At 42.3% G+C, this 26148-nt stretch overlaps 1 protein-coding gene across 1 annotated transcript in view; it reads left to right on the forward strand.

Moving 5' to 3' along the window:
• LOC128689476 (esterase E4-like) overlaps positions 1-26148 on the forward strand; it is a 62742-nt gene that overhangs the window by 28821 nt on the left and 7773 nt on the right. The window contains exons 5-9 of the mRNA XM_053777814.2: positions 332-544; positions 3740-3930; positions 10545-10710; positions 10848-11029; positions 14575-14746. Of these exons, the coding sequence (XP_053633789.2) occupies positions 332-544; positions 3740-3930; positions 10545-10710; positions 10848-11029; positions 14575-14746 (924 nt within the window). The remainder of the gene's footprint in view (positions 1-331; positions 545-3739; positions 3931-10544; positions 10711-10847; positions 11030-14574; positions 14747-26148) is intronic.

Below are 26148 nucleotides of genomic sequence, written 5' to 3' on the forward strand. Positions count from 1 at the left end.
CTGGTACAAAACTGACCTAATTGCCCGAAATGCTCAGCATAACAAGCGGCTTTATATATAGTAGTATGTCATTGATGTCAGCTAGAACTGTATACCTTGTACATGTACTTGTAGTAAATAAATATTATTGTTATTATTATTATTGTTGTTGTTGTTGTTGCCCTGGGTTGTGTAACTGATCGATATCTAGATGGGTGTCACTCTTGCTTTTTAGAACCCTTTCAAAGATTTTTATGATATGGGACATATGAATAGTTAACTGATTCTTCCCACCATACGTAGCACTACAGTCTTGCGGCAGTGTAGATCATAATTTTGTTCTGGTACGAAGGGTTCCTGTCGACGGAAGACGGTGAGAGTCCGGGTAACTACGGGCTGTTGGACCAGGTGCGGGCGCTGGAGTGGGTGAGGAATAACGTGCGTTATTTCGGTGGCATGAACGACTCCGTGACTGTGATGGGTTCTGGTGCTGGTGGCATCAGTGCTCACCTCCTCACTCTCTCCCCCACCACCAGAGGAGCCACCATTTACCCTGATGACTTCTGTAAGTAGTTTCCATCCCTTTGACAAATGCGATTTTATCATTAATCTCTAGCACTATGTTTCCATCGTTTTCAGAAGTGATTCACTCCGGTACATTTAACTCAGTGTCTCTTACATTTCTCCGTGCAATTAACTTTTTGATTTTTATGCTAAAAAGTCACAGGAAACAGATAAACCCAATAGGTACGAGGACTTGAGTCATCAGTAACACTTCAGGTACCATTTTAGAACTTAGATCACTGGGGTCAAGGTGTTGTTGTTTTCTTTAATGAATTGGGTTACAGGTTCGTCATAATTATTAAAGACCCATAAAGTGTCGTTTTCTTGTTCAAGGATCTCAATGTGACGATCTTAAGAAAATAATGCTTGCTGCTCTTGCAGCCTCTCGACTCCTCAATGAAATCCTCACCAGAAGCTTTGGAGTTTAAGTCATAGTTAGGAATGGACTGGATATATATATATATATATATATATATATATATATATATATATATATATATATATATATATATATATATATATATATATATAAAGCAGTTTTGACAATAATATGAATATTTCCTTTGGTTTATATAAATTAGATCCATTTATAATTAATAGAATTTGGGAAGAATTTAAAAATACATTGGACAAATAATAAAATTTAAAATTATTAATTCTTGGGTAGAATAGTGTGTTGGTGGGTTGTGTGAAGGACCTGTCTAGTTGGGACAGCGGACCTGCTGCAATGTTCTCTTTCTTATGAGTCGCGTGTCAGGTATTGCTTTGTTGTGGGATCTGATAGTGAGGTGTGGGCTACCCCTTTATATACCTTCCTTTGATGCTTTACTTTCATTGTTCCTTGATAATGTGAGTAGTCACGAAAGCGCTTGGAACTTCTCTATTCTTTCACAGTAGTTGTTTTGCATATTCTGAAATCACCTGTTTACTGTGATCTTATTGCATATATATATATATATATATATATATATATATATATATATATATATATATATATATATATATATATATATATATATATATATATATATATATATATATATAAATTATTAGTTCCTTTGTATAAAGGCAAAGGGGACAATAGAGAGTGCAAAAATTATAGGGGGATAAGTCTGTTGAGTATACCTGGTAAAGTGTATGGTAGAGTTATTATTGAAAGAATTAAAAGTAAGACTGAGAATAGGATAGCAGATGAACAAGGAGGCTTTAGGAAAGGTAGGGGGTGTGTGGACCAAGTGTTTACAGTGAAACATATAAGTGAACAGTATTTAGATAAGGCTAAAGAGGTCTTTGTGGCATTTATGGATTTGGAAAAGGCGTATGACAGGGTGGATAGGGGGGCAATGTGGCAGATGTTGCAGGTGTATGGTGTAGGAGGTAGGTTACTGAAAGCAGTGAATAGTTTTTACGAGGATAGTGAGGCTCAAGTTAGAGTACATAGGAAAGAGGGAAATTATTTCCCAGTAAAAGTAGGCCTTTGACAGGGATGTGTGATGTCACCGTGATTGTTTAATATATTTATAGATGGGGTTGTAAGAGAAGTAAATGCGAGGGTCTTGGCAAGAGGCGTGGAGTTAAAAGATAAGGAATCACACATAAAGTGGGAGTTGTCACAGTTGCTCTTTGCTGATGACACTGTGCTCTTGGGAGATTCTGAAGAGAAGTTGAAGAGATTGGTGGATGAATTTGGTAGGGTGTGCAAAAGAAGAAAATTAAAAGTGAATACAGGAAAGAGTAAGGTTATGAGGATAACAAAAATATTAGGTGATGAAAGATTGGATATCAGATTGGAGGGAGAGAGTATGGAGGAGGTGAATGTATTCAGATATTTGGGAGTGGACGTGTCAGCGGATGGGTCTATGAAGGATGAGGTGAATCATAGAATTGATGAGGGAAAAATGGTGAGTGGTGCACTTAGGAGCCTGTGGAGACAAAGAACTTTGTCCTTGGAGGTAAAGAGGGGAATGTATGAGAGTATAGTTTTACCAACACTCTTATATGGGTGTGAAGCATGGGTGATGAATGTTGCAGCGAGGAGAAGGCTGGAGGCAGTGGAGATGTCATGTCTGAGGGCACTGTGTGGTGTGAATATAATGCAGAGAATTCGTAGTTTGGAAGTTAGGAGGAGGTGCGGGATTACCAAAACTGTTGTCCAGAGGGCTGAGGAAGGGTTGTTGAGGTGGTTCGGACATGTAGAGAGAATGGAGCGAAACAGAATGACTTCAAGAGTGTATCAGTCTGTAGTGGAAGGAAGGCGGGGTAGGGGTCGGCCTAGGAAAGGTTGGAGGGAGGGGGTAAAGGTTTTGTGTGCGAGGGGCTTGGACTTCCAGCAGGCGTGCGTGAGCGTGTTTGATAGGAGTGAATGGAGACAAATGGCTTTTAATACTTGACGTACTGTTGGAGTGTGAGCAAAGTAACATTTATGAAGGGGTTCAGGGAAACCGGCAGGCCGGACTTGAGTCCTGGAGATGGGAAGTACAGTGCCTGCACTCTGAAGGAGGGGTGTTAATGTTGCAGTTTAAAAACTGTAGTGTAAAGCACCCTTCTGGCAAGACAGTGATGGAGTGAATGATGGTGAAAGTTTTTCTTTTTCGGGCCACCCTGCCTTGGTGGGAATCGGCCAGTGTGATAATAAAAAAAAATAAATTATTAACATATTGACAAAAAAATAATAAATCATTCTGACATAGTTGTTAGTCAAGGTATTACGCAAGGTTTGGTTACATCTTCAGTGTACCATAGCCACGACCTCTTGCTGTAGAGACTGTTATATGTTGCAGTGGTATTAGATTAAAATATTATTTTACCAAAAAAACACTAAATTCATATGGCATTAGGTCCAAATCTTTGTTACTACTGGATTTACTATCATAAGTTTTCATATTATTGTGAAATTATCAAGCTGGCATTCTTGGATTACGTTTTTACAATGAAAAGTGACGCGGATTTAAAAACTGAGTCTTTAATTATCATTATTATATTCAAGGGACGCACAAAGTCCTTTGGGGCATGAAGGGCTTGGAAATGGTAGGAAATCAAATCTGATCCAAAGAAGGGAAGAAGAGCTTCAATTCCTTGGCTTAAGAGCCCCTCATGGCATAAAGCCCCTTACTCTGAAAGGGATAATCTGTAATTATGAAATGTAAGTGATATACCACACGCCCTGATGTAAACAGTAATTCCTTCTGGTGGGCAGCGTTGTTTCAACGGGTCATCTCTCAGAGTGGGACGGCGTACAGCCCCCACGCCATCGTCAGGAACCCACGCACTCAAGCTCTGAAGTTGGGCTTCCAGCTGGGTTGCCCTACACTCACCTCTCATTTACTGCTGCGCTGCCTCAGGTCCCTCCCAGCCACCAAGATCGTCGAACAGATGCCTTCCATGTTTGTGAGTATTGCTGGAAAAAATTAAAGGAATTTCGTATTTTTAAGTGAGAATAATTCTCACGATTGTGGCTACAGCAGTTCACAACTAACCCACACACTGTATATTAAAACTAATCAGTGTTATGTTTCGTCCTGGACCATTTTGAAAATGTTTCAGAAAAGACCGAAACATCGACCAGTTTTTAATTTCAGTCTGTGAGTTACTTGTATATCCTATGTTGTATTAATACACTAAACAACAAGTCGTACCTGGCTACGATACTGGGAAACCTGTGCATGATACGGAAATATTTTTATTATTATTATTTTTAGTTTAACATCATTATTGTGCACCCCATACCCATCCTGTGGGGGAAGTCAAAGAATTACAGAGGTGCATAATGGGTCCTGGGACTGGGCCACAAAGTTTTGATAGCTGAACAAGTTGCAGTAGTAATGAACTATTTATGTGTTTATATCTGGTCACACTCGTAACGAGTTATTTATGCATACATAAATTAGGTCACATATACACACGCACACGTGATACGGCAACAGCTTGCTTAGCTAACATCAGTGTTGGGGACTAGCCCCTGGACCCAGTGTGTGAATCTATAATGTGGAACTTGACCAGCTAACCACATTGTCTCATTATAACTCGGGTACAGTAATCTTCCTGTGTTTTGGCCGCTGCACGATCCAGAAGTATCGCAAAAACCCCAACCATCTGTACCCCAATACAGGCAAAAAGCTCAGTAGCTATACCTCAAAACCCCCAAGAAGCCGAAGAGCTGCAGCTCAGCTCCTTCAAAAGGCCCAGGCACCATAGCTGAACCCTCTTAAGAGGCTCACTTTTAAGAGATTTAACACCTTCAGCTTAAAGGTCCAAGAGGCATAGGAACTGTAAATAGACACACTCAAGAAGTTTTGGAGCTGGAACTCAACCAGTCAAATGCTATAAAAATATGAGATCAGTCACTTCAGAACCAGGTTGGTTACATGTCGCTGAAGAAGGAAGACAATTATGGTGTTTCAGGGAAAGCAAAAGTCTTGCTGCCATTTCACAGAAACTCACACCAGTTATTCTTCTTTGCCAAGAAATATGCATAGTGCTATAAAAAATGATTTAATGAGTGAATCCAACTTAATGTTTTAATTCTTTTGTGGGGTGCAATATGAAAATAAATATCTCCTAAATGGCTTAAACTAATTACGCAAATAATGCTGTGGTGTAGACTTAAAATAGTATGATGTTCCGTTTAACATTTCAGATGATAGTCAATTAATTAGTGCTCCAGAAGAGTAGATACCGTATAACACCTCTCAAGGTCCATTTTGGAACACCAGCTGCAACAGATTTTATTTCTCGCAATTAGCGGATGGAAAATGACGCCTCCAGTACATGTACTGAATATGACACATGAGTTTAGTATTTTATTTAAATAATAAAAATGCGACTGAGTTGGCTTCGGAATCTTTGTCAGATATGAATTTGAGTAGCAATCTGGGGCTTCTCACACCTGAATGAGTGCACACTGTAGGGAAGCCTGGATATAAAATAATTAACACAGAATTCAATAACACCATCGTTACAGATCGAGGCACATATCTGATTGGCCAGGTATCTTAAGGGGGCCGTCGGGCAAAATCTCTAACTCCGTTGTTTACTGTCCGATTTTCTCCAGTTTTGGTACACAAGACAAAGTCGTTTCACTCTTTCTTAAAAATATTTATCAAAAATATAACTCAAACAACAACTGAGAAATGCCCTTTTTAAGTGGATGAGATTAACACTAGGATATTTCCTGTTAACTGAAAGATTTTAAGAGGCAAACAAAATATACAATGATATCTGACGATTATATATAGACTTAAAATCATGTTGGATTTCTTTTCCTCCGCTATCCTCGTCTGTTGGGTGTAGCGCTAACTTGGCTGCCATCCATCAGCTGTGGTGATTCATACTATACCTGTGGCCCTTTCTTTGGGTCCTACAATAAAACTATTGAGCCTATGAACACACGCAGGTTTCAGATGTCAGTTCCAGAGTGACAGCTGGCCATTCCCATCATTGGTCGCATGTTGTTAGAACCTCCCAAATTAGTAACCACACCTTTTCTATCAACAGCTTTGTAGTAGGGCCTTGTATCTGAAACATTTCATTTAAACGAAACAACCTGAGGTTTGCGGAATCATATGGCGCCTTGTCCCCAAATAACTTGAAAAGTGGATGGTGGTCAGTTACTAAGATCAGGTTTGGACAGCCAAACAGGGATAGGCAAACCTTCGTAAAGCACCGCACTAGAAGGTGCTCCCCCTCCCTCCTTTGCAGCGGGAACAGGTGCCTGCCACCTGGGCAGCAGAATGGCATATCGACGTCCAGGACAGTATTGTTGCAGTACTATGCACCTGCTTCCCTCTCTACTCCAGTCAGTAACCACCGCTGTTAATCGATTTTGTTTGTAATATACTAGTCTGTCTATCTTTGTCATCTGACAGATGGTGTCTTTGGAATGCTTGAACTTCTGTTTGCAGCTGCTGGTCCCAATAAACTGTCTTTCCCATGGACTTCAAGAGATAACTGAAAGGTTGCAGAGCAGGTGCAATGGCCAGGAATGGTGAAAGCTTGTTGACCATCCCATGACCTTATGTCATTGTGGTGGGTTGGCTCGGCATCGGGAAGTTTCTGAAAGCAGCCAACCTATTTCCCCTGTGGGACGGTATCCTTCCCATCCTAGGTATAAACCTGCAGATTCCACCTCTCGCTGGCAGGATTTAAACTTCTCCATTCTTCCTAAAAGTACCGAGGAAGTCATATGCAGACCAGAATGACTGCTCATCACCGTCATCATAGAGCAGGGTGTCATCCACACACATTTAGGGTTGCTGGTGAATTCTTCAACAGCGATACTGAACTTCATGTATGCATTTAAGGTATCTTCCCCACAGGGTAATAAACGTAGTCAAATGTTGACTTGGCTTATCTAGCACACCTGGTGAAATCCTCAATGTGCACATCAGCTATTGTTTTTTAAGTGTGGCACGAGACATTGGATACATGTTAAATGGCGTAGATATATTATGATTTTTTTCCTTTTGCAACAGGTATGTAAGTGTTGAAAATCTACATTGTGCCAGGAATGACCACTCTTAGGGACCGCCACCATTCAGTGGCTTTACCTGCCGGTAGTAGTCGTAAGATCTCTTGTACATCGTTCAGAAGATGCTTGATTTCCATCTCCCAGACATGTCTGGGTACCAAGTATGGTTTAATGTCGGGTGCCAGGCGGATGTGGTAAGGGTTCTTCCTTCATTGCCGGCAGTGGGTCTCTGGTGTGGAATATCGTAGATGAAATGTGCCTCCCAAGCCAGTCTTGCAGGTTAGACACAAAGGGTTTTTCGGATGTGCTGATAAAGGGTAATATGGGGTAGAAGAGGGGTCACTTGCTTCACACTGCTCCTTTCCCAGGACAGTTGACATGAAAGGCGTGTGTGTTAAGAGGATTTCTAGTTTATCAGACCCAGGCCTTTGAAGGCCTCTAGCTAGAGGAACATAGCCTGCACCTCCCTCAGCCATGTGAGCCCTGCCTTTGGTGCTACTGCCAGTCAGCGTTAGGACACACACTGCCCTGTCTAGCACTATCACCTTGCCTCCTGCAATTTGACACAGACAGGAACGTTCATGTTGTAGTAGAGCATTGAACATCACCAGTATTCTGCCTCATACACACACACACACACACACACTTCGACACTCAATATCTGCCACTGCCAGTATTGGATGCTGGGGAGGCACCGGTAATGACACCCGCTACTGCTGCTGCTACTGCTGTATCCCGGTGAGTGCTAGCTGGGTCGTAGTCCGTCTTCTGAAAGTCTTGCTATTGTTGTAAGATGCCGTAATGAAGCTGCAGGGCAAGCATGGAGATATACTTAGCCGGCATCTTTTAACAGATTCGGTAGGCTTGTAATCCTGCTCACTGCATCATATGAGTGTCTGGCTGAGAATAAGCAGTTAACATAGTTAAAATTTATTGGCACCATCATTTTTACGTTTATGGCCAGGCACCTCAGGTATTGTCAGGTGCCTGCCTAACGTTAGTGTTGTACCCTGTAAAGTCCAGTGTGCTAGTTCACAAATGGTAAGTTGTAACTTCATTATTTTACCAGTCCCTTGACCCATTATGTACCTCTGTAATCTTTTGACTACCGCCCACAGGATGGGTATGGGGTGCATAATAAAGATATTAAACTAAACCTACTCCTAGCTTCTAACACAAACATGTTACAATCGTGCCTCGTGGATTTTAGAGAATTTGTGAATGACAGAGCATCATTTATAAGTAAGTTGCAAACTTAAGTGCATAGACACATTTGAGTGCTGGGAGTATAGTGAATAATTTGGTTTGAAAGGTGGAAGTCAAATTATTTATGAGGCCCATTTGTTTTAGGAATGAACAATTACTCTGTTTCACAACGACAACGCTACCAGCTGCACCAGAGTTGGTGGAGCGAGACATCAGTGTACGTTGTCTGGGAGAGATAATGTCATGTGACTAAAGTATCATGCTGAGCTTCAAGGTGAAGCTTGAACTGTGATATAATGTAGTTTCTTTGGGGGAAAGGAAAAACACGGCAATTTGAAATCGGGCAGTTTCCCATGGTGCACGAAATGTCGCTGTCCCTTTCAAGGCAGGCGAAATTGCAGGCCTGGATAGTATACAGAGAACTATCACTGCACGTTTAAGTACAATAAAGCACCTCAGTTATTGGGAACAGTTGAATTCCTTTGACCTGTACTCCTCGGAACGCAGGCGAGAAAGATACACTATAATATACACTTGGAAAATCCTACAGGGATTAGTCCCAAATCTGCACATGGAAATCACTCCCTACTTAAGCAACAGACTCGGTAGGTGATGCAACATCTCCCCAGCAAAACGCAGGGACGCCACGAGTACACTAAGACATCACAATAAGTGTCAGGGGCTCAAGACTGCCTCAGCTGCCTCCCAGCATACCTAAAGGGGATTACCGATAGACCCCTGGCTGTCCTCAAGAGAGAGCTGGACAGGCACCTAAAATCAGTTCCTGACCAGCCAGGCTGTGGTTCATAGGTCGGTTTAGGTGCGGCCAGCAATAACAGCCTGGTTGATCAGGCCCTGATTCACTGCTAGGCCTGGTCAGAGACCGGGCTGCGGGGGCGTTGACCCCCGGAACACCCTCCAGGTATACTCCAGGCTAACTTGGAACAGTTTAAAAATAGTTGTGAAGAATCTTGGAGGGCTTCTGCATGAGAGGTTGGGTGGGCTTGCCTGAGCATGTTTATGACACTGAGGATATTTCTTTTTATGACATAGTTCCTGATGCTAGTTATATGGAGGTCATTACTCATGTTAAGTATTTAAGTGGTATATTAACTTTCTAGGGTGATCCTCATCCCATCATTATGAATATTTTAAGTCATCTGTTAAGACACCAGAGCAAATTGGGGTATGGCATGGTCATCTAGGGCTTCAATGTATGCAAGATAAATAATTTTTCAGTTCTGCCATTTTTTACCTTACTGTACCTCAGTACCTGGGGTGGAACCCCTATGACAGCCGTAAATTTTCTTAGTTGCTCTTTGTACTGAAGTCAATATCTGGCTAAAGCAAATCCAAAATAGGTCCTCGAATCCAAGATATATGTGTACGGTCTCACAAAATTGTGCTGAGATTCCTTGCGCAGCTGAATTGCACAGATTAGGCCTCCTTGTCATTACTGATTCTATGTCATCATTGAAGGCTCTTGACTCATATAATGACTCCAACAACATGCTCATTGGAGAAGCCAGGTATAGATACTCAAAAATTAGGGACAAAGGAATTAATGTACAATTGCTATGGATCCCATCACACATTGGATTACTCCTTCATGATAAAGTTGATATGTTAGCCAAGAAGAGTACCCAGAAGGAGAATGTAGAATATAACTTTGGTATAACTGTGTCTAGCATTAGGAATAATATTAGGAGAGAAGCAAATAATGAAAATGATTGTTATAGGAATGCAGTTAGAAGCCTGAGTAGATCTATAACCCACTATGATAACATGAATGTAGATAAGTATGTTTATGGAGCAACTTGCAATGTGAACAGACTGACTGATGTTGTAGTGGCCAGGCTTAGGCTTGGTTACAAGTGCTTCTGGCAGTTTGGGAGACACACAGATGATGATCAAACTAAATGTAAATTATGTGATCAGGCATATGGTCACTGTCTTGAACACTATGTGCTTAATTGTCCACTTATTGAAGAATACAGAGACAGACAGTATAATAACCTATGTGACATGTCAAGATATCTTATTAATGAAAATAAGATACCAGATATACTAAGCAAATTTCCTAAATTTGCTTGCAACAGATAAGTGAACTATAGATATGTAGATATAAATCCATATGTATTCCTGTTAACCCTTTGGGGCCTAGTTCCTAGGCCTTTTGTGTATCCATATGCTCTCGCGCTACCGTCCACAGGATGGATATGGGGTGCACAATAAACTAGCCACTTCGGTGGCAAAATCTAAAATCTTGTCAGGAAATTATTCTAAATAAGTTTCAAGTTTGTCTGGTGAGTGAGTATGATGTTGACAGATGTGGGACGAGGAGCCCATGCCCTTCGGTGCTGTGATCGATACTTGGGCGGGGAAGGAGTCCTTCCTGCCAGATGAACCTCACCATCTTATCCACAAGCAGCTCTTCCTTCAGGTGCCTTGGATGTTTGGCACCAATAAAGACGACGGCTCCTTCAGGGTTCAAGGTAAGTCCTGTCTCCATAAGCCAGAGCATTCAAATACATGATATACATAGAAATATGATGCAGCTACTAATCACAAATAAGATATTGTTCATCAAGGTTAGGTATACTTGTGATATGGCTGTCCAATTTTGTGACAGACATTTTGAAGGACGTCAGTCTGACAACACAGCTCAACAAGCAGTGGGAGAAATATGGTCCCATCTTACTTGATTTGAAGGACACTTCATGTAAGGATCCCGTCGACATAGCTAATAGGATCCGTAAACATTACATGGGCAAGAAGAAGTTCGGCGAGGAATCTTCCAAGGAGTTTGTGGATGTAAGTGGAAAAGCAAAAGCTATTAGTCGTTTTGTGTATTTTTAGTTTCTAAGGACCTTTGATATTTTTATTTTATTAGTGTAGACTTCAAAGTGGCAACCAATTTCACCTTCAGCAGACAATTAATTAGGTATCCCTGAAGGGGTACCTGAAAGTGAATGCCTGAATTTTGTTTTCCTTCTTCCAAAGATTTCATTTGTAAGCCTAGATACCTGTATCTGCTTACAAATTCTAGAAGAGACCCATTGTGAAAATTTGTGTGGACTGCCTCCAAGTGAGTCGCCTACCCTGGCAAACTCTGTTGACACCGAGCTCTGAGGTGGGTACCTCAGCCTCACAAGTGGCTTATAGGACAGATTTTCACAAATGATTGATGTTGCAAGAAACTCGCCTGCATGCACGTATAAAGGACTAATTTACTTGGTGTTGCAGCATATATCCTGATCTTCAACTTCCCTAAGCTTAGCCTTAGCCCCTCTGGACTTTCCCTCAGAAACCACATGCAACCGGGAGCCTTAATTCCTGCAATATTCAATCATTATTAGTGTTCTGCCTGCACCTCAGAAATTCCTATATCCAAGAAAGTATGTATCCCCTAGTATAACTATGCAGACACGGACACTAGCTTCCAGACTGCCTTGAGACACTGGTACTTACTGGGCATGCTCTGCCAGCTGCAACACAGGCCCACAGATCAAACTCACTCACAATCTCCCCAGACACTGGCCAGAAATCTACGAGATAAAGTGGAGGTCTTGTCTTACTGTATGGGCCTGACGGAGGTCATCTACGGTATATCGAGGTGCCTCTACCAGATTTCCCCAGGTCTCAAATGTGAAGACATGTGGGGGGGCGCCGTCTGCTGATCCCGGCACGTCTTGTCCAGTTGGTGTCTGTCTTAAGAAGGACGCTGTTGTGTCTTTGAGACCCACGCCTCGTCATTCAAGCTAGGGCTGCCAGTTCTCCCTAGCTAACTTAACCTAGTGTTTGCCTACATTATCGGCCTATCACTACCTATGTTAAGGTCTTAGGTCTACATTATTATCTACAGTTGCCTTAGTAAACCTAATATTAATATACTAACAGTAAAACTACCTACTCCTTCCCTGAAGAGTAAATCTATAAATTAAATAAATGCCTACCAACAATCCACGCCAACTAGAGAGAATGCTGTTTGTTTGGGAGGGTTTAAGGGCCACCCAGCTCAGCCGTCCCATTACAGCTATGCTGGGACCCCTTCGTACATCGTATCTGTCCTGTGGAACTTTAGGGACCAAATAAATTTCCACACCCATCATGCAATTGGATCTGACGAACTGTTCCTCTCTGTCGAGGAGGATGCCTATTGCGTATCTTTGTTTTATCAGTAGAGATTATCAACCCCAGGTTCTGACATAAGGCTAGTACATGATTAAGAATGTTTTGGGTGTTGGAGAATCCGGTGGTGTGAATCATTATATCATTTCCTTGCAATGAGTTGTGCATCTCTTAAGCTAATTAAATGGGTGTGGGAGTTTCGGTGTAAAACACAGACGTTCTTCAAACCGTTCATTCTGCTAGCGTATTGGTGTTCCGAAATACGTGTTTGGAGGTTTCTGGAAGTTTTTCCCACTTATATTTGGTTGCAATCGTTGACAGGGATTATGTATACCCCTGCAGAGGATTGAACTTGGTGGTGTTTACTACAGTAGATGCAGGGGTAGATACTTGGAATGCGGTATTGGAAAGAATGTTGAGAAGTGTTTGGCAATGGAGTTAACAGGGAGGACTATATATCTTCTCTGGGCAGTATCATGTCAGGATGAGTTGAAGGTGTTATGTGTATGGCGTCTGTAATCTCTAATGAAGTGACGAAGATAGTGAAGCTTAGAAAATGCCTGTTCGATGAAAGAGAATTCTTCCTCAAGGAACTCACTAGTCCAGATACAGAGGGCATGCAGGAAGAAGGCTATAATTGTGCCACATTTAGTTTTGGTATCCTGGTGCTAGTAGAAGTGGAGAAGATCGTGTTAATTGGTCGGTTATCAGTAGACTTTCAAACGAAGCTCATGGTCAGCTTTGAGAAAACATCAAGGTAAGGAACGGCGTCGTCGACTTCTAATGTATAAACTGGAATGAGCGCTCGACCTGGTTTACCTTGTGTTGGGGAGTCGAGTTATGATGAGTATATCGTCAATACAGTGGACCCTCAACCACAGGCCTTAATCCGTTCTAGAGGGCTTGCCGTTGGTCGAGTTAATTTTCCCCATAAGAAATAATGGAAATAGAATTAATCTGTTCCTGACACCCCAAAGTCTGAAAATTTTTTTTTACATGAAATATGCATTTCCTTATATGGAAAGGAATGGGACATGCAATATAAAAAACAATTAAATGCCACTTACCTTCATTGTGGAGTTGTTGATCAGGGATGTGCCAGCAGCAGGGGAGATTCAGGATTGTCTATTGCTTAGATAGGAGAATCCCCTTCCATAAAGACTTTAGGTACCAAGTCCTTTGGTGGGGTTACCTCCCTTCTTGGTGTTTTAATGCCGGACCAGCTTGAGAATCACTGGACCACCCTCTACCACCATCACAACCAGTACCACCCTCTGCCACCATCACAACCACTACCACCCTGTACCACCATCACTACCACCCTCTACCACCATCACTACCACCCTCTACCACCATCACTACCACCCTCTACCACCACCACTTTCGTATTTTTCTACAAACTTTTTCTTGAATTCTATCGTTTTTCTTACATCCTTTACCAAAGGGTTGGCTCTAGAAGCTTTCTTGGGGCCCTTGGTGGCTTATTTAGCAGTTACAAGCACTAGAAACAGTGGAATAATCCAAAATGTATGGGAGGCACACGTGGAAACCAACCGCAACAGCTTGTAAATAATGGCGTACTGACATCGTTGGTTAAGTTTTTCGCCGTTGGTTAAGGCATTTTTTCTACAGCAAAAACCACCATTAGACGAAATTGCCGTTACTTAATGCCGCTGTTAGTTGAGGGTCGACTGTATTTGTCGTCCCTATTTACCAAGGTACTCACAACACAAGCCACTGAGCTCCTGCGCTGGAACACTGATTACTCCCTCGACCTTTCTGTTCCGCCTAGCAATTGCGTAGACCGTGTTGAACTGTGTTGGTTTCATATATTACTCTTTTCAAAATTATTTTTTTCAACAGATTTTCGGACTACCCAAGGGAATCTATATGTGGAACATCCAAAGCTGAGCTATTTTCTTTATTATTCTCTCTTCAGTCACCTAGCTCTGTTATGTTGAAGACATTCTCACTATAACTCCCAGACGCTTCAATATTTCTGCTCTCCAACACATACTCAACCAGGTCGAGCATTCACTCCAGTTTACGCTAGAAGTCGACGACACCCTACCACTCCTCGGTGTTCTCTGTCAAGCTGACTACGAGCTTCGTTTTAAAGTCTACTGATTACCAACCAACACGATCTTCACTGCTACTAACACCACAATACTAAAGCTGCTCCTGACACACGTATATCGTAATACTAATACTGCACTTTTCTGGTACAGATGATGACAGACAGGTTCTTCCTTCACCCTACGGAGCAAGCCTCCAGGGACCACTGCTACTACCTCAAGGGCAAGAACTGCTACCGCTATGAACTCGTTTACTGCGGCCGCAGGTCCTTCCTTGATATCCTGCACCACGAGAGTCCTCAGGAAATTGCCAACTCAGCTTTCGGTGAGTTAGTTTCATATCTTTATTATGCACCCCATACCCATCCTGTGGGCAATAGTCAAAAACATTACAGAGGTACATAATGGGTCCAGTTACAAAGGTCACACGTCTACACCCGATCACAATTGTGATGAGTTATTAATACAGATAATAGCTTTACAATGAGCAAAGTCAGGGTATTTTTTCCAGAATGGTTTGTAATATACCACTGCTGTGGGTAAAATACTTTGATATATCTTGAACATTTCTGAGTAGGTTGTCTCTGAATTCCGTGAGTCAAACTTCTTATACATCATTATCACTCATCTCATTATTTTATTTGACCAATTAGATGTTTCGGGTGTCACTCGTTTTAACTAAACATATGATCCAGTGACAGGAAATAATCCTTAGAGCTGATCACAAAACAAAGTGAATAAGTATGTAAATAGTTCATTATCTCTGTATTATTATTATTATTATTATTATTATTATTATTACATTTATGAGGAAGCGCTAAATCCAAAAGGGTCACATAGCGTCTGAGGTAATACTGGAAAAGGTTTCGGGAGTCAATGCCTCCGCGGCCCGGTCTGTGGCCAGACCTCATGGTGGATCAGGGCCTGATCAACCAGGCTGTTACTGTTGTCCGCAAGCAACCTGACGTACGAATCACAGCCCGGCTGGTCAGGTACTGACTTTAAGTGTCTGTCCAGTGCCTTCTTGAAGACAGCCAGGGGTCTATTGGTAATCCCCTTTATGTATGCTGGGAGGCAGTTAAACAGTCTTGAGCCCCCGACACTTATTTAATAATGGCATTGATGTTCAGTCCGAGGAAGGGGAGGACCGATCCAAGTTCTTAGATCAAGAACCTCTTCATTGACATCAAAGAACCTTCCCTGAGGGGAAAAAGTACTTAAACTTGTTTAGCTATCAAAACTTTGCGGCCCAGTCTCTGGACATAATAATAATAATAATAATAATAATAATAATAATAATAATAATAATAATAATAATAATAATCTTTATTTCTACAAGTACAAGGTATACAGGCCTAGCTGACATCAGTGACATACTACTGTATAGAAAATCCCTTGTTACGTAGAGCATTTAGGGCAAATTATGTCAGTTTATTTATTTTTTTTTTTATTTATTTACAATTTGAGCACACATACAGAGGTACAAAAAAATACAGATAAGAGCAGCATGCCAAAGCCACTTATACTATGCATAGCATTACGGGCTGGCTTAAAATTAACTTAAGATTAACTAAGCAATGATGAAATCAGTGATAAAACATTAATGTAAACAGATTACTATAAAGCACAAGTGAGTATTACAAAGACAGGTCATATGGTTGCATGCATTGTTGTAAATTCAGTAGAATGGAGTATTCTGTTAGGTAGTGTATTTAAAAAATAATAAAGTTAGATTGGGTTTTAGGTTTAACATTTATGTGATATAATTGTGAGAAACATTTAAGATATACAATTTATAAGGTTCAGTTATTCAGTATTTATTTGGTTTTGGGTGAGTAAGTGATCTTTGAGAAGAGACTTGAATTTATAAACAGGTAGTGTTTCTTTTATATTTACAGGTAATGAATTCCAGATTTTAGGGCCTTTTATGTGCATTGAGTTTTTGCATAGCGTGAGATGGACACGAGGAACATCAAAGAGTGATCTGTGCCTTGTGTTATGGTCATGTGTTCTGTTGAGGTTGGCAAGGAGATGTTTGAGGGGAGGGTTAATATCAGAGTTAAGTGTTCTATGTATGTAATAGGTGCAGTAATAAGTATGGATGTTTTGTATGGTGAGTAGGTTGAGTGTATTGAATATTGGTGGAGTGTGCTGCCTGTAGTGAGAATTTGTTATCATTCTAACTGCAGCCTTTTGTTGGGTAATTAGTGGTCTGAGATGGTTACTTGTTGTTGAGCCCCATGCACAAATTCCATAGGTGAGATAGGGGTAAATAAGAGAGTGATATAGGGCCAGGAGGGCTGACTGTGGAGCATAGTACCGTATCTTCGATAGTATGCCTACAGTCTTGGAAATTTTCTTAGAAATTTGTTGTATATGTGTATGAAATTTGAGTCTATTATCAAGGTGGATTCCTAAGAATTTTCCCTCTGTTAGCTTTGTGATAGGTGATCCGTTTATCATTATGTTAAGAGGGACATCTGTAGCTCTGTTACCAAACTGAATGAAGTAGGTTTTGTCAATGTTTAGTGTAAGTTTGTTAGTCCTCATCCAGGTAGATATTTTCTGTAATTCGGTATTTACAGTATTGGCTACCGTGACTGGGCTCGGGTGGGAGAAGACGTATGTAGTGTCATCTGCAAATAGTGTGGGTTTGAGTAATTGCGAAGCATTTGGTAGGTCATTTATGTATAGGAGAAAGAGAAGAGGGCCAAGGACACTTCCCTGTGGGACACCAACTGTAATTGGTTGTGCAGAAGAGTTTCGTCCCAGGATGCGACCCACACCAGTCGACTAACACCCAGGTACCTATTTTACTGATGGGTGAACACAGACAGCAAGTGTCTTAAGGAAACATGTCTTAATGTTTCCAACCGTACCGGGGGTCGACCCCCGGACCTCAGTGTGTGAGCCGAGTGCGTTAACCTCTGTAATCTTTGGACTACCACCCACAGGATGGTTATGGGGCGCATAATTAAAATATTAAATTAACTAAATTAGTGAAATTTGTATATTTACATATCTTCTGGATATATCTATTTAAAATACATGATAGGGATTAACCAGTTTTCCACTCATTCTTTTCTCTAGCTCACCAAGTTCACCATTATTAAACACCTTCCTCTACTCTCTAATCCCTCGCTTTTGCTGTAGAAACTCAGTGCGTTAATATATTTTTATGCGTTCATATAATATAGTACTGTATGCACGAAACCCATAAGGAATTGTTAAGAATTGGAAGCAATCTGGTTTGATTGAAGGTAGGGAAGGCAAATCTAGTTCCGTGGATCAAGCGTCTCTCACCAGCATCAAAACATTTCCGTTGAGGGGTTGAAGGGTGTTTAATATAATAATAATAATAATAATAATAATAATAATAATAATAATAATAATAATAATAATAATAATAATAATAATAATAATAACAACAACAATAATAATATCTCATATGAAAGCGTACAAATAGCATATTTTGCTGCCCAGTGTACTGCCATCCGTGGCTTGCAGTTGAGATTTAGTTTAATATGTTTATTATGCACACCAGACCCATGGTGTGGGTGGTAGTCAAAAGATTACAGAGGTACATAATAGGTCCAGGGACTGGACCCCAAAGTTATGATAGTCGAACTAGTTACAAAGGTAATGAACTCCAGGCAGATCTGGTCACAATCATGGCAAGTTACAGAGGTAATGAACCATCTATACTTCTATACATGGTTACAATCATGAACAAATTACAAAGTAATGAGCCACTGACACGTCTACACCTAGTCGAAATTGTAATGATTTATAAATACAAATATTAAGTGAGCCATACATCCACACGAGCGCACGCACACACACACACACGAGGGCGATTTCCCATGAGTAAAATGTTACTTGAGGCAGTAGAGCGGAGGAGGAACGATGCCAGCAAGTTGGCCGACGCCCTCTAGTGGAGTGTCAGGTCACACTGCTTCTCCTCCGCCTGGGAAGGATCCAGAGGAGATTGCTGCTACCTTACTGCTTTACACTGTTAACCACTTGTTAGTTAGTCTAATATGATTATTATGCACCCCATACCCATCTTGTGGCCTGTAGTCAAAAGATTACAGAGGTACATGTGGGTCCAGGGACTAGACCCCAAAGTTTTGATAGCAGAGCAAGTTACAAAGGTATTTACAGATTACAGAGGTATATAATGGGTCCAGGGACTGGGCCCCAAAGTTTTGATAGCTGAACTAGGTACAAAGGTAATGAACTCACAAGTTACAAAGGTAATGAATCATGTAAGTAAATTTACTTACTTAGGTTTATACATGGCTACAATCACGAACAAATTATAGAGTAGTTAACCACTCTGGGACGCTTTTGCCCTTATTAACACTGTACCTTCTACCCCGTTAACGACTTAACGCATGTCGGCGCTGCCAGGCCTATGCTCGGCATACCTAGTTTTTAAGTACTCAACTGTTTGTGGTTGCAGGGGTCGAGTCACAGCTCCTGGCCCCGCCTCTTCGCTTCGTTGCTACTACGTCCACTCTCTCCCTGCTCCAAGAGTTGATCGTACCTCTTCGAGTGTGTTAGTTTGTTACCATTTTGTCATCAGCACTTGTTGATTACACACTTGGCCTATTTTTTTTGTATGTGTGTGTGTGTGTGTGTGTGTGTGTGTGTACTCACCTAGTTGTACTCACCTAGTTGAGGTTGCAGGGGTCGAGTCCAAATTCCTGGCCCCGCCTCTTCACTGGTCGCTACTAGGTCACTCTCCCTGAACCGTAAGCTTTATCATACCTCTGCTAAAAGCTATGTATGGATCCTGCCTCCACTACATCGCTTCCCAAACTATTCCACTTACTGACTACTCTGTGGCTGAAGAAATACTTCCTAACATCCCTGTGATTCATCTGTGTCTTCAACTTCCAACTGTGTCCCCTTGTTGCTGTGTCCCATCTCTGGAACATCCTGTCTTTGTCCACCTTGTCAATTCCTCTCAGTATTTTGTATGTTGTTATCATGTTCCCCTATCTCTCCTGTCTTCCAGTGTCGTCAGGTTGATTTCCCTTAACCTCTCCTCGTAGGACATACCTCTTAGCTCTGGAACTAGTCTTGTTGCAAACCTTTGCACTTTCTCTAGTTTCTTTGCGTGCTTGGCTAGGTGTGGGTTCCAAACTGGTGCCGCATACTCCAATATGGGCCTAACGTACACGGTGTACAGGGTCCTGAACGATTCCTTATTAAGATGTCGGAATGTTGTTCTGAGGTTTGCTAGGCGCCCATATGCTGCAACAGGTATTTGGTTGATGTGCGCTTCAGGAGATGTGCCTCGTGTTATACTCACCCCAAGATCTTTTTCCTTGAGTGAGGTTTGTAGTCTCTGGCCCCCTAGACTGTACTCCGTCTGCAGTCTCCTTTGCCTTTCCCCAATCTTCATGACTTTGCACTTGGTGGGGTTGAACTCCAGGAGCCAATTGCTGGACCAGGTCTGCAGCCTGTCCAGATCCCTTTGTAGTTCTACCTGATCCTCGATCGAATGAATTCTTCTCATCAACTTCACGTCATCTGTGTGTGTGTGTGTGTGTGTGTGTGTGTGTGTGTGTGTGTGTGTGTGTGTGTGTGTGTGTGTGTGTGTGTGTGTGTGTGTGCGTGTGTGTGTACTCAATTGTGGTTGCAGGAGGTCGAGTCACAGCTTCTGGCCCCGCCTCTTCACTGGTCGCCACCAGGTTCATTCTCTCCCTGTTCCATGAGCTTTATCATACCTCTTCTTAAAGTTATGTACGGATCCTGCCTCCACTACATCACTCTACAGGTTGTTTCACTTCCTGACAACTCTATGACTGAAGAAATACTTCCTAACATCCCTGTGACCCATTTGAGTCTTCAACTTCCAAATGTGACCCCTTGTTGCTGTGTCCTATCTCTGAAACATCCTGTCTCCATCTTGTTAATTCCTCTCAGTATTATAGAGGTCCTTATCATGTGTTACGCTCTCCCTCCTATCCTCCAGTGTCGTCGTCTTCACTGTCGTCTCCTCCTACGATGAGAGGTTAAGGGACTGGTTTTGTTGCAAACCTTTGCACTTTTCTAATTTTCTGACGTGTTTGCCCAGGTGTAGGTTCCATACTGGTGCTGCATACTTCAATATGAGCCTGATGTCAGTATGTTGCTCACCCTAAGATCCTTTTCCTTGAGTGAGTTTTGTAGCCTCTGACCTCTTAGGCTGTACTCCATCTGCGGTCTTTTTTGTCCTTCCTCAAGCTTAAAAAACTTTGCACTTGCTGGGGTTAAACTTCAGGAGCCACTTGCCGGACCAGGCTTGCAGCCTGTCCAGATCCCCTTGTAGGCTTACCTGATTCTCGTCCGCTTGCATATTCATTAGCGTCACATCGTCTGCGAACAGGGACACCTCTGAATCTATCCCTTCCATCATGTCATTCACACATACAAGAAACAACACCAGACCTAGGACTGACCATTGTGGAGCCCCGCTCGACACATGCACCCACTCTGATACCTCGTCTCATACCGACACACTTTGTTTCCTTCCTGTCAGGTATTCGGCAATCCACTGCAGTACTTTCCCTGCTATTCCTGTCTGCTCCTCTAGCTTTTTAACCAGTCTCTTGTGTGGTACTGTGTCGAAAGCCTTCTTACAGTCCAAGATGATGCAGTTTGCCCATCCCTCTCTCTCCTGTCTTACCTTGTCATAGAACTCCAATAGGTTTGTGATGCAGGATTTTCCTTCCCTGAAGCCATGCTGGTTGTCATGTATGAGTCCGTTCTTTTCAAACTCCACCACTAATCTCCTGATAATGTTCTTCATGACTCTGCATTCTAAGCATGTCAGTGATACTGGTCTGTAGTTTAATGCTTTGTGTCTGTCTCCTTTTTTAAAAACCGAGACTACATTTGCTGTCTTCCATACCTTAGGGAGCTGCCCTGTTTCAGTAGATGTGTTGATTGTTGTTAGTGGTACACAGAGTACCTCTGCTCCCTCTCTCAGGACCCACAGAGATTTTATCCGGTCCCATTGTCTTTGGGGTATCTAGTTCACTTAGCAGCCTCCTCACCTCTTTTTCGGTTGTATGTATTGTGTCTAGCACTTGGTGGTGTACCCAACCCTTCCTTGTTTCAGGAGTCCTTTTTGTCTTTACTGTGAATACTTTTTTAAATCTCATGTTGAGCTCCTCACATACTTCTCGGTCATTTCTTGTGATCTTGCCTCCTTCTTTCCTTAGCCTTATTACCTGGCCCTTGACTGTTGTTTTCCTCCTGATGTGACTGTACAACAGCTATGAATCGGACTTGGCTTTCACTGCTATGTCATTTTCATATTGTCGTTGAGCCTCCCTCCTTACCTGTGCATATTCATTTCTGTCTCTTTGACTACTCTCCTTATTCTCCTGGGTCCTTTGCCTCCTATACCTCTTCCATTCTCTAGCACATTTAGTTTTGGCCTCTCTACACCTCTGGGTAAACCAAAGGCTCGTTCTGGCCTTCTCATTATTTCTGTTACTCTTGGGTACAAATGTCTCCTCTGCTGCCCTGCATATTGTTGTCACACATTCCATCATCTCATTTGCTGATTTCCCTGCCAGTTCTCTGTCCCACTGAACCTCGTGCAGGAAGTTCCTCAAGCCTGTGTAGTCCCCTCTCTTGTAGTTTGGCTTCCTCCACTCTGCCCTTCCTACTTCCCTCTCCACTAGTAACTCTACTATATATTCGAAGCTCAGAACCACATGATCACTAGCTCCGAGGGGCCTTTTGTATGCGATGTCCTCAATATCTTCACTACTTAAGGTGAGCACTAGGTCCAGTTTTGCTGGTTCGTCTTCTCCTCTCTCTCTCTCTCTCTATGGTAGTGTTCCTAACGTGCTGATGCATGAGGTTTTCCATTACCACCTCCATCTTTGCCCTCCACGTTCCTGGGCCTCCATGTGGCTCTAGGTTTTCCCAGTCGATTTCTTTGTGGTTGAAGTCACCCACAACCAGCAGCTTTGCTCTGCCCATATGGACCCTTCTGGCCACTTCAACTAGTGTGTCAAGCATCGCTCTGTTACTCTCATCATATTCTTGTCCTTGCCTCCTGCTGTTCTGTGGTGGGTTATACATCACTGCAATTACCACCCTGGGACCTCCAGACTGAAGTGTTCCTATTATGTAGCATCTTGCTTCTCCTCTGGGTTGCTGGGGTCGATTCGTAGATCCTGACCCCTCCTCTTTGCTGGTCATTATTGTGTAGTCACCTAATTGTGGTTGCAGGGGTCGATTCATAGCTCCTGGCCCGGATAGGGGCTATGTATGTGTGCTCAACTATTTGTGGTTCCAGGGGTTGATTCGTAGCTCCTGGCCCCGCCTCTTTGCTGGTCGTTTCTGTGTGTGTGTGGTTGCAGGGGTCGTTTCACAGCTCCTGTCCCCGCTTCTGCGTCCATCGCTACTAAGTCCACTCTCTTCCTGCTCAAAGAGCATTATTGTACTTATTCTTAAAGCTACGCATAACTCCTGCCTCCACTACATCACTCTACAGGATGTTCCACTTCCTGACAACTGTATGACTGAAGAAATACTTCTTAACATCTCCGTGACTCATTTGAGTTTTCAGCTTCCAGTTGTCAATTCCCTCTCAATATTTTGTATGTCGTTTCATATCCCTCCATCCCTCTTGTCCTCCAGTGTCGTCAGGTTAATTTAAAATCCAAGGTAAAAAAAAAGTACTGTGCCTAAATATTATGTTATATATATATATATATATATATATATATATATATATATATATATATATATATATATATATATATATATATATATATATATATATATATATAAATATATATATACAGTACTGATGAGTCCCTGTTAGAGGACCTACAACTGGTGAAAACACAGGGAGAACACTTGGGACTCATCCTCAATCCCTCCAAGTGTGAAATCATCACAGCGAACCAGGAAATAATCAATGCCTTGTGAAGAATCCTCCCAGAAGTCTCTACTACCACTTCGACTAACGGTACCCTCTTAGGAGCACCGCTGGGTCACCAGGCATTGACACTGTCCTTAAGGACAAATTGAATGACCTGATGAGAATGGAGGAGAGAATAAGCAATCTTGATGCCCATGATGCTCTGTATCTCCTCACAAGGTGTCTTACTATGCCAAGACTCACTTCCTGCAGTGTGCACCCTCTTTTGGCAACCCAACACTCGACGAATATGACGCACACCTAAGATCGACCTTCAAGAAGGCACTGAACCTATCACTAGAGGATCAGCAATGGGATCTGGCAACCCTCCCAGTGCGACTGGGAGGTATAGGGGTGCGCAAAGCAACGGCATGTTGCTTTACCTGCTTTTCTGTCTTCGTGTTTGGCTTCCAGTGCATTAGTCAAGGAGATTGTCCCCGAACGCTTGAGAGACGTGGTAGGAGCTCAAGGCCCCAGGTTTACTGAAGCAGTGATTAGGTGGGACGCCTTTGCAGACTCCTCCAGTAGACCAGCTCCTCTCAAAGAACACAAACAGTCCCAGTGGGACAAACCGATCATGGAAAAAATCGCCAACACAATGCTCACCAACGCTTCAGGAAAGGACAAAGCTTGTCTCCTGGCAGTGAAGGGGGCTGTAGGGCAATTGGCCGCGCGCGCTCACCGAAAAATCGGAAAAATATGGATATTGAGTTATATATACTGAAAAAAAGCTCAACTCTTTGGCAACACAATGGTACCAGAATGAATGTTCTACGACGTTTCTACAAGAAATTATAGTCATTTATATCAGGTATGGTGACGGCGATGTTGGTACCGAGTCTGCTCACGGCCTATATATTTTTTGGAGTTATTTTCTTGTTTTTTATCGCCTTTTCTTGCATTATTCTTTCTAATATAATAACTGACTATTTGGCATCATAAAACAGTAGGCGGGACTTATCCTGAGACTTAGTGACTGCCGGGAACCAGATGGGAACGCTCAGCAGTGTGCCACCGCTCGAGGTGCCAGCCAGGAATCACCCATTATTACGCTTATATCAGCTTATATATCAACTCTACGGCTTATTTGTCTATCAGAATTGATCTAATATGATATAATAAACACTCTAAATAACATACAAACATGTTATATACTCTAGACTGAATAAAATAGGCCATAATATGGCCCAGAGATTATCGGGAATATTTCGATATAAAAGTGTAACTGGTCACCTGTCGTCTCTGAGTAAGAGAAAACGGTGTTTTGAAGAGGATAACTGCACTAGAACATCAGTTTACTAAGAAATACACCCAAACAAACGCGATTTTCGCGAATTTTTTTTTTTTTTTTTTGAGACGGGGGCCGGCCGGCGTTCCCGGCCGATATCTCGGAAGTAACTTATTCACCTATAATTCGATGTGGCTCCTTTATTACTTAATTAAATGGAATAATATTCACAGATATTGTAGAATAATGATTTCTCTTATCCTGACCGTAGAGTTTTTGAAAATATTCCAAATAGTTCGGGAGTTATGTGGGAGTAAAGGGCAGATTTTTTTGCAATATTCCAGAAACTAACAAACTTTATTTTTTTGTGAAATAACGATAAGGTATTTAGAGGGAAATCCTACGGTCCGAATTAGTATTAGCATTGTTCTCTCGGCACCAAGTGTCCAAACCACCTTACGTAGCCGCATATAAGAGTTGCATCAAAATCAAGGGCATTTTCAGTAAATCAGTCTTTTCTCAGTTGTTGTTTGAGGTATATTTTTTATAAATATTTTCGAGAAAGAGTGAGAACACTTTGTCTTGTGCACCAAAACTGGAGAAAATCGGACGGTAAATAAACGAGTTACGAAATTTGCCCTACAGCCCCCTGAAGGCACCACACTCAGGAGATTTCCTTTTAGCTGTTCCCAATTCCTCCCTGGGCACTCGAGTCGACCCACAGGCCATTCGGATTGGTGTTGCTCTTCGCCTAGCTGCCCCGATCCTCACCGAACATAGGTGTATTTGCGGCAGGGCGACGTCTGATCAATTCGGACTTCATGGTCTCGTGTGTCACACAGCAGAAGGGAAGTATGCCACACATGAGGAGGTCAATGACATCATAAAGAGAAGCCTCACCACAGCCCGTTGCCCAGCTCAACGGGAACCCCAAGTGCAGAGGTCTGACGGAAGTCAAAAGCGTCCTGATGGAGCCACTATGCTACCCTGGAAGGATGGAAAGCAGATTGCCTGGGACTACGCCTGTGCTGCCACATTGGCAAACACCTACTTGCCATACTCCGAAGCTGAAGGGGGTGGAACTGCCAGCCACAGCGAAACCCAGAAGATCCACAAATATGAAGACCTTCCCCTTGTTATAACTTCATCCCGATAGGGTCGGAGACCTTTGGAACATGGGGCAAGTGCGCTCTAAAGTTCCTCAAAGAGCTGGGTGAAAACCTCGTTACAGAAACCAAGGACCAAAGGGCGACCAGCTTCCTCTTTCAGAGACTCATTGTTGCGATCCAGAGAGGCAATGCCTGCAGCATTCTGGGCACGCAGCCCACCGCCGGGGAGCTGGACGAAGTATTCGAGATGTAGCTCTGAGTTGTTATCAATGTTGTTTTACTTTCTATTGCATTTTTGTGAATGTTTTGCCAATGTATTTTGTCTTTAAAGTATCTATAATATATATATTATATATTATGAAAGGGGGTAAGGCAGCCGGGATTGATGGGATAAAGATAGAAATGTTAAAAGCAGGTGGGGATATAGTTTTGGAGTGGTTGGTGCAATTATT

The sequence above is a fragment of the Cherax quadricarinatus genome, chromosome 18, assembly GCF_038502225.1.
Source record: "Cherax quadricarinatus isolate ZL_2023a chromosome 18, ASM3850222v1, whole genome shotgun sequence".
Taxonomy (NCBI): Eukaryota; Metazoa; Arthropoda; class Malacostraca; order Decapoda; family Parastacidae; genus Cherax; species Cherax quadricarinatus.